The sequence below is a fragment of the Gymnogyps californianus genome, chromosome 8 (genome assembly GCF_018139145.2).
Source record: "Gymnogyps californianus isolate 813 chromosome 8, ASM1813914v2, whole genome shotgun sequence".
In the NCBI taxonomy this organism is placed as follows: domain Eukaryota; kingdom Metazoa; phylum Chordata; class Aves; order Accipitriformes; family Cathartidae; genus Gymnogyps; species Gymnogyps californianus.
In genome coordinates, this window is record NC_059478.1 from 26,301,159 (window position 1) to 26,315,175 (window position 14,017).

General features: G+C 53.0%; 1 protein-coding gene across 2 annotated transcripts; it reads right to left on the bottom strand.

The window, feature by feature from the left end:
* Nucleotides 1-216: 216 nt before the first annotated feature.
* Nucleotides 217-10,548, bottom strand: LOC127019143 (fatty-acid amide hydrolase 1-like). 2 transcript variants are annotated; one of them, XM_050901074.1, is made up of 15 exons: nt 10,343-10,548; nt 8,943-9,056; nt 8,063-8,206; nt 7,601-7,734; nt 6,294-6,500; nt 5,825-5,865; nt 5,129-5,253; nt 4,790-4,915; nt 3,528-3,625; nt 3,040-3,139; nt 2,693-2,733; nt 1,810-1,849; nt 1,125-1,233; nt 643-788; nt 217-551 (listed from the first exon to the last, which is right to left on the bottom strand). In XM_050901074.1, the coding sequence occupies exons 1-15, from the start codon at nt 10,514-10,516 to the stop codon at nt 423-425; spliced, it is 1,728 nt and encodes a 575-aa protein (XP_050757031.1). In that variant the 5' UTR covers nt 10,517-10,548; the 3' UTR covers nt 217-422. The 2 variants fall into 2 exon arrangements, with proteins under 2 accessions (XP_050757031.1, XP_050757032.1); XM_050901075.1 differs by lacking the exon at nt 6,294-6,500.
* Between the last annotated feature and the right edge of the window lie 3,469 nt (nt 10,549-14,017).

A 14,017-nucleotide genomic window follows, 5' to 3' on the forward strand; every position in this document is an offset into this window, starting at 1 on the left:
TCAGGGAGCTGAGAACGGAGGGGAAAATCCCTTTTCCTACAGCACTCCAAGTAGGAGTCTGAACATGTCAGACAAAACCAGTCCCCATGTCTCAGTTTCCCCATTTGTAAGAGAAAGATCACGTTCTTGCACTTCCCTGGGGGGTGCTGAGAGGGTTATTAAAATCCACCCCAACCCCCCACACAAACACAGACCTGAAACAACAGACTTTCCGATAACAAAAGATATTGTATTAGGATGATTGGAAGTGCTCCACCACTGCGGAGCTTGCCTCGCTTTCCACTTGCACCCCAAAGCCAGCAGCCCGCCCAGCCATCACCGCATCCTCACAGAGGGGAACACGAGTCCTGTGGGTGAGTCTGACCAAAGGATGACCTGCACCGACGTTAGCTGGGATCCTGCTCCGGGCAAGCGCGCGGGACTCAGACAAGCCTGTTTTTCTTCAGGACGAGTGTCTCCACCTCCTTCATGAACCGGAGGCACAGCTCCTCCTGCCACGGCAAGGCCACACACTGCACGGCCACTGGCAGCCCCACACTGCCACGAAAAGCCTGCGGTACAAACAGAGGGGGAGAGGGCAGGGGGATGTCCAGGGGAAGGGATGGGGATGCTCGCGCCCCTGGGGAACCTGGCGCCACTCACCTTTGCCAGGGTCCGGTCCCACCAGTCCTGAAAGTATCCCTGGTAGCCCTTCAGCTCCTCCTCGTCCTCGTCCGTCACCATCGTGACAGGGACCACACCGGCGGGGAAGTCCAAGGCGTTGTAGAGCATGGTATAGCTGACTGCCACTGGGGGAGAGGGGGAGCTCGCAGCGCCAGCCCGCCGCAGGAAAAGCCTTTGCCCCCCTCCGTGTATGCAAGCTTCCAGCTAACGGGGCACTTGCACTGGGAAATCAAGGGCTGCAGGATGGAAACCCGCCCCTTGGCTCCCACATGCACCGAGAGGGTTGTCCTGGGCGTACCCCATGGGCTGGGGCTGCAGCTGCCCCAAGAGCCGAGCTCTTCCCACTGCTGGCCAGTGCCTTGGGGATGTGAGGGGAGGAGGAGGAACGCTTCTCATCGATACTGGTGGAGTGCCGCAGCAGGGGCACGCTGGAGGCAAAGGTCCCCCGTCGGCAGTCCTACCTGAGAGCTTCCCAGGATAGCCGATGCCAAGAGCCGGGCCCAGCATGGGACAAAGCATGACATCCAGATTCAGCTTTTTCCACTGGGCGATGAACTGGTGGCAAAACTCCTGAGGAGGAAACGCACTGGTGGTCAGTGGAGTGGATGTACTGTCCCACGACTGCTGGCTGAGGCTCTCCTTGGGTGCCCAGCTGGGCTCTCAGCCCTTCCCCAGGAGCAGCCATCAGGCTACATCAGGCCTGATCCTGCTAAAATCCAGCAACCCTTTGCTGCTTGGCCAACAGCCCTCTCAGCGTACAAAGCACCCTCCCCCCTGCTAAAACTGGAGGTGGGGAAAGATTGAGTGCGGCAGCACATTGCAACCCGGGACACAGGCATGGGTCTTGAGGAAACCAGAACGGAAATAAAGGCAAGACTGCTGTAGCTGATGGCCTACATTTTCAAGTGTAGGAGTAAAAAAAATTCAGGTCTGATTCAGGCTCATGAATGTGTCTACGTGTCGTCCTAATGTTTAAATGTGCTGAGAACTTGCACATCCAAGTGAGATCTGTTGAGGAGTGACATATGTTCCTACCTCACATCACCAGTGACTTGATCATCTCCTAACCTTGGTGGGTACTGAATCTGCCTCTTCCCAAAGAGAAATAAAACAAAAACTATCTAACGCCAAATTGCAATACTTTACCTCAATTTCATGATGAAGACTCCAGACTTCATCCACTGTGCTGAAAAAGGAAACAAAACCGAAGAAAGGCATCAAGACGTGCTGCAAAAAGCAGCTTTAGGGGCAGGGAAGAGCATCAAAAAGCAGATGGGCACAGGTTAGCTCTGCTCCTGGAGCTGCAGCCAAGGGAAGAGAGGGCTTTGGCAAAGTCCTGGCTTTCCTCTGAAGGGCTGGAGGTCTTATTTCTGCTTCTGCCCATGATGGAGGGCTGAAGACTAAAGGCAGATTGGTGCAGTGCTGCTTTGGCCTGACAAGTGTCCAGCCCTGTTACTGCCACTATGCTGGAGGAGGTGGAAGCCCAGGCACATCATTTCTCAAAGGCCAGGCTGTGTGAGGTGGACTGATCCTTTGATGTGGGGACACACGTACTGCCTTGGAGGCACAGCACAAAATACACCCTCTCTGCTACAGAAAGGATTTGAGTCCTTTCTCACCACTATCTGCCCAAGACTGACATTGCAGCAACAAAGAGCAAGCCTGCTTCCCTACGCATTTACCTTCCTTCTGTCTTATGGGGTCCCTACCTCACAGTACGGCGGATGCATTAACCTGTGCTGAAGCCGACACTATATTTCATTCCCACAAGCTTCATCCAGTTCCTAAGCAAGAGGCTGTGAGCCCCCGCCCTCATTCCCATCCTCAGTACTAGAACAGTTTGCCAAACCCTGCAGTGTTGTGGTGTTGACATAAACTGCTCTCAGTTTGCTCCCACCCTTGTGTTTTCTGCCTTGTATTTTCTCAGATGCATGCAGCTAGGGCAGTATCCCTAATGCAGCAAACACTGCTGCTCTCCAAAAGAGAAACCCAAGTCTTCACGCATTTGTTCAGGCTCAGATTTACTCACTTTGCTCTCATATTTCTTACGAGATCTGAAAATCGAGGCACCTGAGAAGGAGAAAGTAAAAGTAAAAAATAAGAAAATAATTACATTAATCCCAGCCCTGTCCTCTGAGACAGCTCTGTCACAAATACAAGCTGTTGACTCAGTGCTCAGGCAGGACTCGTGGATTTTCCCCAAAGTGGGGAGAGAAGGAACAGAAATAGCATGACTCCAGTTTGGAGATGTGTCTAAGCACAGCCAGGAAGCAATGCCTAGAGACTTCTCTACGACAAAGCCTTACTGCAATGGGAGACAAGTTATTCACCACCTATTGCTTAACTCCATCTATGCTAGAAAGAAATGGACCTTACAAAAGGTTTGGCAATCCAGGAGAGGACAGTTTTTAGCCAGTTTGGTGACTTCACCAACCAGAACAGCAGCCCCATGTTGCTTTTCTCCAGCTCCCCTTTGCTGAAAGAGAAAAGGGTGTTTAGCTGAGCCGTGTTAGGAAGCACTCACAGTAGATGAGCTTTCACAAGGCCAACCCCTCTGAACAGCATATCTAAGTAAGTGACAAAAAGAGGTTTGCTCCATTCCTCTGGGCTCCTCTGATTCTCACAGTATTTACAGGATATCAGCACCCAGTTTCCTTTCATCTGTCAAGGCTGGTAACAATCCCAAAGAGACCCAAGGTTCAGCTGAATCACTTGATGGTAAGCTCCCCAGTAAATCCCAGTGCATATCAGCCACTGTCTGCATCCAGCAGATCTGCTACCTGTATCTGGATGCTAGCCAGACCCTAGGGACGATATTCACAGAAAGGCACTGATCCCACCAAACCGTTCCAGGCTATACTTACAATTTCTTGAGAAAGGAGGCACCCCCATCTGCAAACATTCCCCCGACACAGAAGTTAAAGATCACGTAGTCCACGTTCATGAGTTCGAAGGGCACCAGCTGGAAGGACAATGGAAGAGGAGTCAGTGGCACAAGCACATGCAAGCTGTGTGGGAGAAGCCATCGAGGGCTTGCAATGGGCTGAGCTGGGCTGAAGATTTCCTGACAAGCCCTCAGGAAAGCCTCCAGCATCTGAGGCCACCAGGTCCTCCCGATTCCATCCATCCTTCCCTGAAAATGCCGTTTTCCCTTTGAGCAACAACTGATGAGTCAAAAGATACAGGATGGGCTTGGCCCCCTGATGTCCAAGCAGCCCCAAGGCACAAAGGTCCCTCCAAAACTGGCAGTGGGTGACAGAGAGCATGAGTCTGTGCCCACTTCACTCCTGATCCTTGTGGAAGGGTAAGGGGGAGGCGTGCAGCCATGACCATGCCTCATGCACAGGAGATGACTTCCTGAAATCACAGAGAGGAAGAAGGAGACAACCTCTGCTCAGCGCCCCAAGAACCTGAGATCCTAGAAATGGGTCTGGGTCAATATGGGACTGCTTGGCTACAAAAGATCTGCCATCTGCAACTGCCCTTTTATTTTCTCCTTCGGTCCTTGTTTCCAGATACAAGAACAGGAGGTGGCTTTCCATGCAACATGCAGTAGATCTGTGGAACTGCTTGCCAAAGGACATGATGCAGAAGAGGTGAAATTGGCTTGAGAATAAACTAAACAAGTACTTGGACAACAGCTCGTCACAGCCACTGAAGAGTGGTGGTCCATCAAGCCCAAGAAACACCCTGACCTGAGAGTAATCATACACCACCAGGACTGTAAGCTCCCTGCAGGCACTGCCTCAGGACCCGGGTTGTATAGCACCTAGCACAACGTGGATCTCAGCCAGAGTGTGAGTAAATGCACCCACACTACAGACAAGTCATACAGCAGTGTGTCTGCTCCCCAGCATGTGTTATGGATCGGGGTGGGCTCCCTTTTGTGTTCACCAGCACCTAAAGAGTACTGAGATCCTGCTGAGAGGAGAAATCAAGTTGCAATATAAAGAATTTGTCTCTTCCAGAAGCAGCTACCTACTTTCATCAAAGCTGTGGGAAGCTGAGTGGACTCCAGGCCCCCTTTCCTTGCCAAATTTGCCTGATGTTCACCCATGGGTCCCAAAGACATGGTAGGAAGGAAGAATAGATGCCGCATGACTATTGAGTTCATGCAACACCCTACCGTGTGGCCAGCATCCTCTAAGAGCTGCTTCGTCTCCCGAACAGCACGTCTCATGGCAGGGCTTGGCATGGTGAAGAAATCGGTTTCGTAGTAGCCTATGCGGAGGGGCTGCGTGCTGGAATACACCTGCAGAGCAAGGGAGAGTGCCAGCTGGAAGGATGTCAGCGGCGTCAGGAGCCAGCAGTACACCCATGCCACAGGGCGAGTCTGGAAAGCAGCACTTCTCTCTCCCACGTGTCCACCCACGGGACACAGAGGGCTCCCATGAACCACTGGCATTTTCAGCCTGAGCAATGGCAGCTCTTCTCAGAGACCTTCGCCCCCTTTGAGGTCCTTTACCTCTTCATTGAAGGGAAGGGGGGGCACTGTGCTGTCCAGGCTGAACATGTCCTCACACAGGAGCGCCCGCATGCACAGTGCCAGGCTCTCCACATCTTTTGCCATCGGCCCCACTCCTGTGACCACTGGAAGAGACCAGAAGAGAGCATTCATGGCTGGGGGTCTTTCAAGGGCATGCTCTGGAAAAGCAGGACCTCTTGGCATCGTTTTGACTTAATCTAGTCTTGGCAACAGTTCCTGTTTGAGAATTGGGCTGGGGGTGCCTACAGGTGTCTTCCCACTAGCAGGCCCATCGTTATGGATCCAGAGTTGTTATCCATCAATATGTGCCCGGATGTCTCTATTTCATGATTTACAAAATTAAACAAAAAGCTTTGTCAATCATGACACAAGGACAATATAAGACACCCCCTTTGACTGCTGATCCCACCTCCCATGAAGCAGTGGCAGATAACGCAGCAACCTGGGGGTTACAGGGTGTGTTGAGGTTTACGCGTTACACAAACTGCTCCTCTCGGCTCATGCATATTTCATTTTCTCACAAATCACGGTATGGGGCTGGCTTTTTGAAAGAGTCCCTGAAAGGGAACCTGCTTCTCTCTCCGAACGTGTTGGAGAAGGTCCCCCATAACCAGCTGAGAGTCGTTCTCACCCCTGCCCCACTGCCCTCCCTGGGGGACAACCATCAATTCCTACCTGCCTTCTGCCCAAGGACAGCACAAATTATTCCTTTTTTACTGTGAAGAAAGAGAGACACACAAAATACAGCAGCTGAGTAGTTTTCATTGAAGGGAAAGGCTTTAAGCAGTAGTAAGTGGTAATGAAAACACTGCCCTCCCTTTGCAGATGCAGAGGTTGGCAGAAGGAACAGCCAAGGGGAAGCCCAAGAGAGACCCAACCTAGGCCAGAATGATTATGCCCTGTCAGTCAGGAACAACCACCCCCTTAGCACGCAGATGGAGAGGCTTCCCCGTCTCCGTTCTGGGGGAACCAATGCTTCCCTCCATACAGGCCCCAGAAAATGTCCAGGCAAGAGGGAGAAATGAGCCTCCCCAGTTCCTCCAAAGTTTCCCCTTGCCCACATGAGTAGAAGCATCCCAGCACACTGGTCAGTAGGGTGGCGGGTGAGTGTCATCCAGAGACATCACTGCATTACTCGCAGTACCTGAGTCTGTTGCCAGTGGATTTGAGCGCACAGATCCCACAGAAGGCAGCGGGGAAACGTAGGCTCCCTCCTACATCTGTCCCAAAGCCCAAGATGGACCCACCTCCTCCTACAAGTGCCCCTTCTCCACCAGAGGAGCCTCCAGGGCTTCTGGTGTAGAGCAGAGGGTTGAACGTCTGACCAAAGATTAAATTCTTGCAGTCATAGCTAAAGAGAGAGAGAGATTGCAAATTAGAGGAATGTAGATATCTGCTGATGTGGACCCCAGTCACTACAAAAAGACCTTCAGAATGTAATTAGGTAATTCACTAGCAGTTACATTGACATCACTTAGTCTGAGGGAGCTTCCCAAAGTTCCCATGAATACCACCAGCCTTTTCATGGTGGTCCCAGGACCTGGATTCACTGCCAGCTCATTTCAGTGTTGTCAAGCCTTCCCCAGACAGACCCTCTGGCAGCACAAATACATCAAGCCTCCGGGAAAGCCTCCCTGTTCAGGTGGTCCCGAGTGCCACAGGACATCCAAAGCAGCCTACCCGGAGCAGGTCCAGGCCCCCCCACCCTGGGGGGGCATTGCTGAGCCCCTGCTTGGGAACAGGCCAAATGCCAACTGCAGCGATATTTGAACATCGGACTCCCAGGAACTGGCACAAAATCTGATAATTCCTGGGGTGACATCTTTGTGTGGCCTTTTTTAAACATGGTCAGTCATTGCCGCTTTGCCTTAAGGAAGGCATTTCATACGGCTTGGGCAATAGCCATCCACGGAGGAGCTTGGCCAGAGCTCACTTGGCAGGACACAGGGACACTAGCAGGGTGACTGTCCAGCAGAGCACACCTGACCTCATCCCATATCAATGACATCAAGAGTGGTCTTACCAGATAGAGCAGCGGGTTTGGGGGCAGGATAATTTAAGGTCGTTAGCTTAACTAGCTAACTAGCTTCCCCTTCCATGAATATGTGTTTGCACTGTATAGTTAACAGGACCATCTCTGAGGAGTTAATTTAAAAGAAAAAAAAAAAAAAAGTGATTTAAAAACACCCAGCACAGGAAAGAAGGGCAGCGATTTCTCTCCTCTTCTCCTCCTCTTTTGCTTCTTTATTTCATTTGGAACTAGAGTTAATTTTCATCCTTAGTGTAAATGTCTTTACTTTTTTAAGTAAAACTTAAAGACAGTAAGGATGGGGACGAGGTGGTGTTATTTAAAAAGAAGTGGGAGATGAGAATTAGACTTGATTGAAACCCTAACTTGAGATGAGGAAGGGAGGACTGCCGCCATGCTGAGGGAATGGAGCGCCCACCTACCTGATGAGGGACTGGGGAACGTTGGTTTTGACAAACGGAATTGCCCCCTGTCTCCTGAGCACCTGCACCACCACGCTGTCCTCTGCCGCGGGTTTATTGAGGTTTTTTATAAACCCTAACGTGGAGTCATGACCCTGGGAACACAGGACACCGAGGTTTCCAAATGGAGGATGGCAATTCCCCCTGCCCCCGTATTCTTATCTATATATATAAGCACGTGCATGCACCTCCAACAACCCATCCATCGTGCACACGTTGCATAGTGTATTGGTAGTAAGTCTGACCAGCCTTCTCTGTTGGCTTATATGGGAGACGGGCAGCAAAACCCACCACCTGCCAGGGCAGGCCGTCCCACATCAGCTATGACAAAGTCAAGCCAGATGCTGAGGTCAAACCTCCTCCTGCCACCAAACTTCAAACCACAGGGATCTCAGGACACACGTGGTATCATGCTGGCGGTACCTGGCAGTTGATGGAGTCTTTGATGCTGACAGGCACCCCGTAGAGCAAACCTAGCTTCCCTGTCAGCTTCGCTTTCCGGAGCTGGGTCTCGCTTTCCTGCAGATACTCTGTGATGCAGTTGGTTTCTGTGGCGATTTGGAGGGCCTTGGGGAAAGCAGGCAAAGCCCACAGGTGAGACACAGCCCACAGCATTGCACAACAGCCTTCTGTTTTGCAAATGACACCTGCCTCTTCCCCCTTTTCCACCTCGCCATCTGGGCAGTCGGTATCAGGGCAGCCCTTTCTGTTCCTTTCCAAGAAATTTTCATGCCAAATTCCAAAACGTTGTCTGGACATGGTGGGCCATAGCACCAGCTGGTGTGTGATGAAGAGAGGCACTCAGCCCAGCAGAATACCAAATGCTATTCTCTTGACTGACCTTCTGGGGTGGCATAAAATGCTAACCCCAAAGTGGGAACCCAGGAGGCGATCAGGGCATTATAGCAAAAGTAGAGAATGAAAGTGGACACCGAGTCTTTGAGGTTTACCAACCCATCTGGAGATGGAGGGGAGACAATAGCAGTACTCTGCTGCTATACCTATAGCTATACCTGCCCCTAGGAAGGTATGGGCTCCCCTAGGAAGGTATGGGCTCTGCAGATGCTGAGCTTGCTGCTCCCTCTTGCTCCAAACCAAGCTGAGAGCCATGGCAGCCAGATGCCCAGCTCTCCCCTAACTCACAGAAAAGTGCAGAAGGGCCCAGCACTAACCAGTGAGCAGTGACAGCTCAGCAGCATTTGAACCGGGTTTGAACCAGCGTTTGAACCTTGTGCTGGGCTTTTCCCAAAAAGAACCAGCCCCACCGTGGGTGAGATGCTGCCCTGCCGCCCTTGCTCCTCACCTTGCCCACGTAGGCATAGAAGACGTGCTCTGGAGGGAGGGAGCCATCTCGGAGTTTCTTGGAGAGCTCCGGCAAAGGTAGAGAGAGGATGGAGATCATGTTCACAGAAGGATGCTATGGGAAAGGTTGAACAGACAATGACACACCTCCACCTCAGCTGGTGGGCTCCTCCTCTCCCCTTGGTGCCCACTGTAACCCATCCAAAAAATATCTGCCCCAAGACCACAATCCTGCTCCTACTCGACACCAGTGAGCATGGCGTGAAACCTGCAGGGCCAGTAGTAACCCAGGCTTTCTAAAGCCTTGTCTTCCCAGCCAGACTGGTCTCGCCAAGCACCTGCCATTCAAGAGAAAGCCTTTCGCGCAGCCTTGTTCAAACAGGACTTGGCCAGGCCTGGGGGAACTGCTCGGTGCAATGTTCTCTGCTGAATTACAGTGGGAATTGGTGGCGCGGTTGTAGACATTGCTCCAGCAAGAAACAAAACCGGACCTGCTGCCAGCTCTTCTCCTGGCATCACCAAGATATCCTACAGGGAAGCGCACAAACCAGGGAGCCCTCGGCTGACAGCCAACAGGTCATTTTTGGGCCTCGCCACCTACTAAATACCATGAAAAAAAGCATCAAACCTCATCCCCCAAGCCGAACCCATGGACTCCGAACCCGAGCGAGTCCACTCCAACCACAGGTCGGGCAGTCTGACGGGATCGCAGGGGGCACGGCACGGTCAAGCTGGATTTCTAGGCACCGCACCTCGGCACCGGTGGCATCGCACCTTGGCACCAGTGGCATCACATCCCGTTCCTTTGGGCAGCGTCCTCGGGCTGCGCGGCTGCACTTTGGCCTCTGCTGATAACACACTGCCGCTCGCCTTTTCCTACCGCCTCCTCAGCTGCCAGGCTGAACCTCCTACCATGGCGGAAGAGGCCGGGAACCTTTCAGACGAGGGACAGGGATTTTCCTCTCCTCGCTGCCGATTCCTGTTTGCTGGCGCCTGCGCCACTGCCCGTTATCCCTCGCTGCACCGGCTGCCCCAGGAAGCATTTCCTCCCCATCCCTGCTACGGAGGGGATCGCTGCATTGCTGGGGGGTGTGTGTGTGTGTGCACGCACACATAGATTTAGAAAGGAAAAAAAATAAAGCTAAATCCCCGTAGCTCCACATTAGGAGCCGGGACGCCGTCTCGCAATCGGGCCAGCTCTGCGAGAGCCGCCCAGCAACTGCCCCTTGCAGGGAGACGCCCCAGTGCCCGCAGGGAGGGCTGCGCGACCGCTGGCCCCGGGGCTACGCTAAGGGGAAGGGACCAGGGTGAGGAGCCGTCGCCGGGCGGGCGGAGGCGGCTTGCCCATCCGCAGCCTCCCCCCGGGGGCAGGAGGGGAGAAGCGCCGCTTATTGCACCCACCTGCTCCCGAAAGCACCGCACAGCCATCTCCATCTGCACCAAGCTCCGCTCCTGCCTCTGCCGAGCCTCCTTCACCTTCCTCCAGAGCCCCCTTCGCCGCCGCCATCGCAGCAGCAGCAGCAGGAGGAGGCTGGCGGCCGAGCAGCAGAGCAGGGCGGGCAGGGGGACCCGCATGGCGAGGCTGGCCGGCCGGCCGGGCGCCCCGCTCCTCCCGCTCCCGGCGCCTCCCCGCTGCCGGCCGGGTCCAAGGACGCTCTGCTCGCCGATGGGGAGGTGGGGAAGAGGGAGGCAAAACCTGGGGAGGATTCCCGGGCGGGAGAGGGTTGGGCTCGTTGGAAAGGGATTTAACCAGTTTGCTGCTTTGCGAGCAGCAGCACGGGTAGGGAGGAGGAGATTTGGGAGCAGGAAAAGCTCCTGGATGACAACTCAGCCCTCCCTGTGCTGGGTGGGCTCTCTCTGATAAGGTTTATTTATTTTGTTGTTTCCCAAGTGAGGCTTTGATCTCCCTGTAATTTTTTAGCCTCTCTGGGGATAGTCTTGGCTAGGAGCATCAAAGAAGCAGGGGAGAGTTCCAAAGATACCTGGCTCCTTTGTATTTCCTGAATCTGAGCAGCTGTGTGGGAAAAAGAAACAATAAACGTCCCAGCCTGTGCCCAGTGGAGTCCACTTCATCGCTGGCAGAGCGTGGGTGTGCCTGTGCTTTGCTAAGTGCTGCGGCTTCCAACATAGAAATCTGGCATCCCTGCTCAGGCAGGGGAGGGCTTGCTGGGGTCTTGCACTCAGTTTTGAGGGAAACTCCAAAATAATTTGTCACCAGCCCCGCGTGGGGTCTTGTCCTTAAAAAAACCTTCACCGCTTGCAAAAGTTCAGGAGCAAATATTTTAAGCTATCCTGTTTAGATGCTGCCCATAGGATTGTGGAAAACCTGTTGGGAAGGATTTGGGGTGTCTTCTCTCTCCCCCTGCCTCCCAGCAGGATGAGCTGTGCCTAAGCCACCCCTAGGCAGATGCTGAGCTAGAAAATGCAATGGAGAGTTACATGCCCCCAGGCCTGATTTTCCTGGCATTACCACTCAGGCCACTGGCTTTACTTCAGCCTTCAGGCCATCGGGGCTACTCTGGCAGCATCCGAGCGGCTTGTGCCAGAGCCTGGCTCCGCCAGAGGGAAATGCTGTGCTGTACGTACACAGTGTCCTGGGGCTCATTGCTGAAGGGTGTTGAAGCCTCGGAAATATTCAGCCCTTGCTGAACTTGCGGAGAATACAGCTTCTTGCTCTGTATTTGAGGATGAGCAGCTCCCTGTTATCTGGGTCAAGAAAATTACATGCAGGAACAGGCTTTTTTCCCCATTTCTCCCCCCCCCCCCCCCCCCCCTTCAGACTGTTGGGCTCAGAGGGTTATACAGTAATGCGAGCTTCCAAGGGCACTGCAGTCCCATGTATGCAGACTACTTGGGGCACAAGAAACTGCGAGGGGAGTGGGGTTGGTGGGGGTGCCCTTGCAGTGAGCCAGGAGGATGGAATCAGCTCAAGGTTAGTGAGAGCAGATGCTGTGATCCCTATCTCCTCCTTCCTTTCTCATGCTGGAGGCTTCACGCTGGCCTCAGCTGCACTGATCTCACCCCATGGCAGCACAATGCCAAAACAGGGCTGTTTCCCTGCAAGCTGTAAAACCAGGTGCACCTGATGTCTTTTAACAAGAGAACAAGAAAGGTGGTGAACTTTGGAGAAACAGAACTTAAAAACTAGTTCTGGTGGAAGACGAAATTACTTCTCCAATCCTCTTCCTCCTAGTTTAAACCCTGCTTAAAATCTCTCATGCAAGAACAATTTTCAACTTCTGCAGTTCGGCTTGTCAAAGGGAAGAAAACAAAATACAAGCTTTATGCCTGGAGCACCTCTGCCTCCAGGAGCTGCTGCCGGAGACCCCCCTTCTCCCTTCTCCTGAGCAACTGTATGGGGGTGAATAAATGGAGTTGAGGCACCAGGCAGGACAGTGGCAAGGCTTGGATCTCTGTGGGGGCCAGCCAGCTCCAGGAGGTTAATGCAAGGCATGGGAAACCCCAAAATGCAGCGGGTCTCGGCTGTGACCCAGCTGCCAGCAGAGATGGGCCAATGGATCGGACAGGGTAGAGGACGGGGGGCTCCAGCATAGGCAGGCGGTGGCTGGGGATGCCCTGTCCAGGAGGATGTGCCTGGGACCACCTGAGAGAGGTAAAATGGGTCTGGCCTTGCTCCCCATGGGCTGAGGTGGGGGGCCAACTGCTGGCTTGTGGGGCAAGTGATGCCCTGATGTCCCTTCAGGACACTGGTGTGTCTTTGCCAGATAAGCAAGTGGAGCTTTTCTGCTGTTATGTCCATAGGGCTGCCCATACACTGCAGCAAAGGGGGCTTGAATCTTGGGGTCCTGGAAACGAGGATGGATCCTGCCCCTGGACCTCCTCCACTGCCTGGCAGGGCTGGAGCCTGTGGCTAAAGGAGGGCGAAAGGATCAGCTCGATCCATGAAGACTTCCTTCCCCACTGCCCACACTCCTCCCTGTGTCCACAGAGCTGCGACTGGGTGGGTACCACCACACCCCAGAGATGCTGTAACCCTGCGGTTACCAAAGGAGGGGCAGAAAGGCGTCATCTTCTTCTAATCGTGACACATCACACATGATCAGCTGGACCGGCTTGAGCTGAAGGACCAGCTAGCCCCCGTTCATCTGACACCAGAGCAGATGCCAAGAGCATGGCAAACACACAGCAATGTTTTCCGTAACGCTGTCCCCTGGATTCCAGAGAGCTGCGGCTTCTCAAGCCAGAGGTTAGGTTTCAGTGACTAATAGCTGTGTGCTCATACAGATATTTCTGGTGTGAAGCAATCTGATTCTGGCACTCTCAGTGTCCTGCAGCAGGGACATCCACAGTTTATCCACGTGCTACAGGGGAGCGACATCTCCTGGTTGCCGCCCTCGGCTGATTTCATTTGCTGTCCCTTATTTCAGAAGAGGCAATAAGAAATTGGTCGCTGTTCACTGGGGAATTTATACGCTTCTGTTCTTCCATTTCACCCTACTGCTTTTAGACTGTTTCCCAGAGGTTAACAACCTGCTCCTGCCACCAGCTGCCAGCCACCCCCTTCCTGGGGTCTGGCCCTCTGGAAGAAGATCCAAGCTTCATTTGCAACAGCCAACAGTCCTTCTTGCTTCATTTCTCCTCTCCTTGTAGTTTCCTGACTCTCAAGTGGGATTCGTCCACATGATCTGCAAGAAGGTGAAGCAGCTTCTCTCAGAGCTGGAGTTTAACCCCTGCAAAAAGGTTGTCCAGCAGCTCAGTGTTGTGGTTTAACCCCAGCCAGCAACTAAGCACCACACAGCTGCTTCCCCCTCCTCCCTCCCAGTGGGGTGGGGAGGAGGAAAAAAAAGTAAAACTCGTGAGTTGAGATAAGAACAGTTTAATAACTAAAGTAAAATAAAATACACTACTAAATAATAATAATAATAATAATAATAGTAGTAATGAAAAGGAATAGAACAACAACAAAAAAGAAATAACACCCAAGAAAAGACAAGTGATGCACAATGCTCACCACCTGCTGACCGATGCCCGAGCAGCGATCCGCCCCTCCCAGCCAACTCCCCCCAGTTTATATACTGGGCATGACGTTCCATAGTATGGAATACCCCTTTGGCT

Bases quoted from the DNA above. Each gene is read 5' to 3' on its own strand.
- LOC127019143 (XM_050901074.1), bottom strand. From the start codon at position 10,516: ATGCGGGTCCCCCTGCCCGCCCTGCTCTGCTGCTCGGCCGCCAGCCTC. The intron at 7,735-8,062 runs GTACCGCCAGCA...CTGTGTTCCCAG, and splicing joins AAGACTCCATCAACTGCCAG to GGTCATGACTCCACGTTAGG. The intron at 3,140-3,527 runs GTAAGTATAGCC...TTTCTCTTTCAG, and splicing joins GCCTCCTTTCTCAAGAAATT to CAAAGGGGAGCTGGAGAAAA.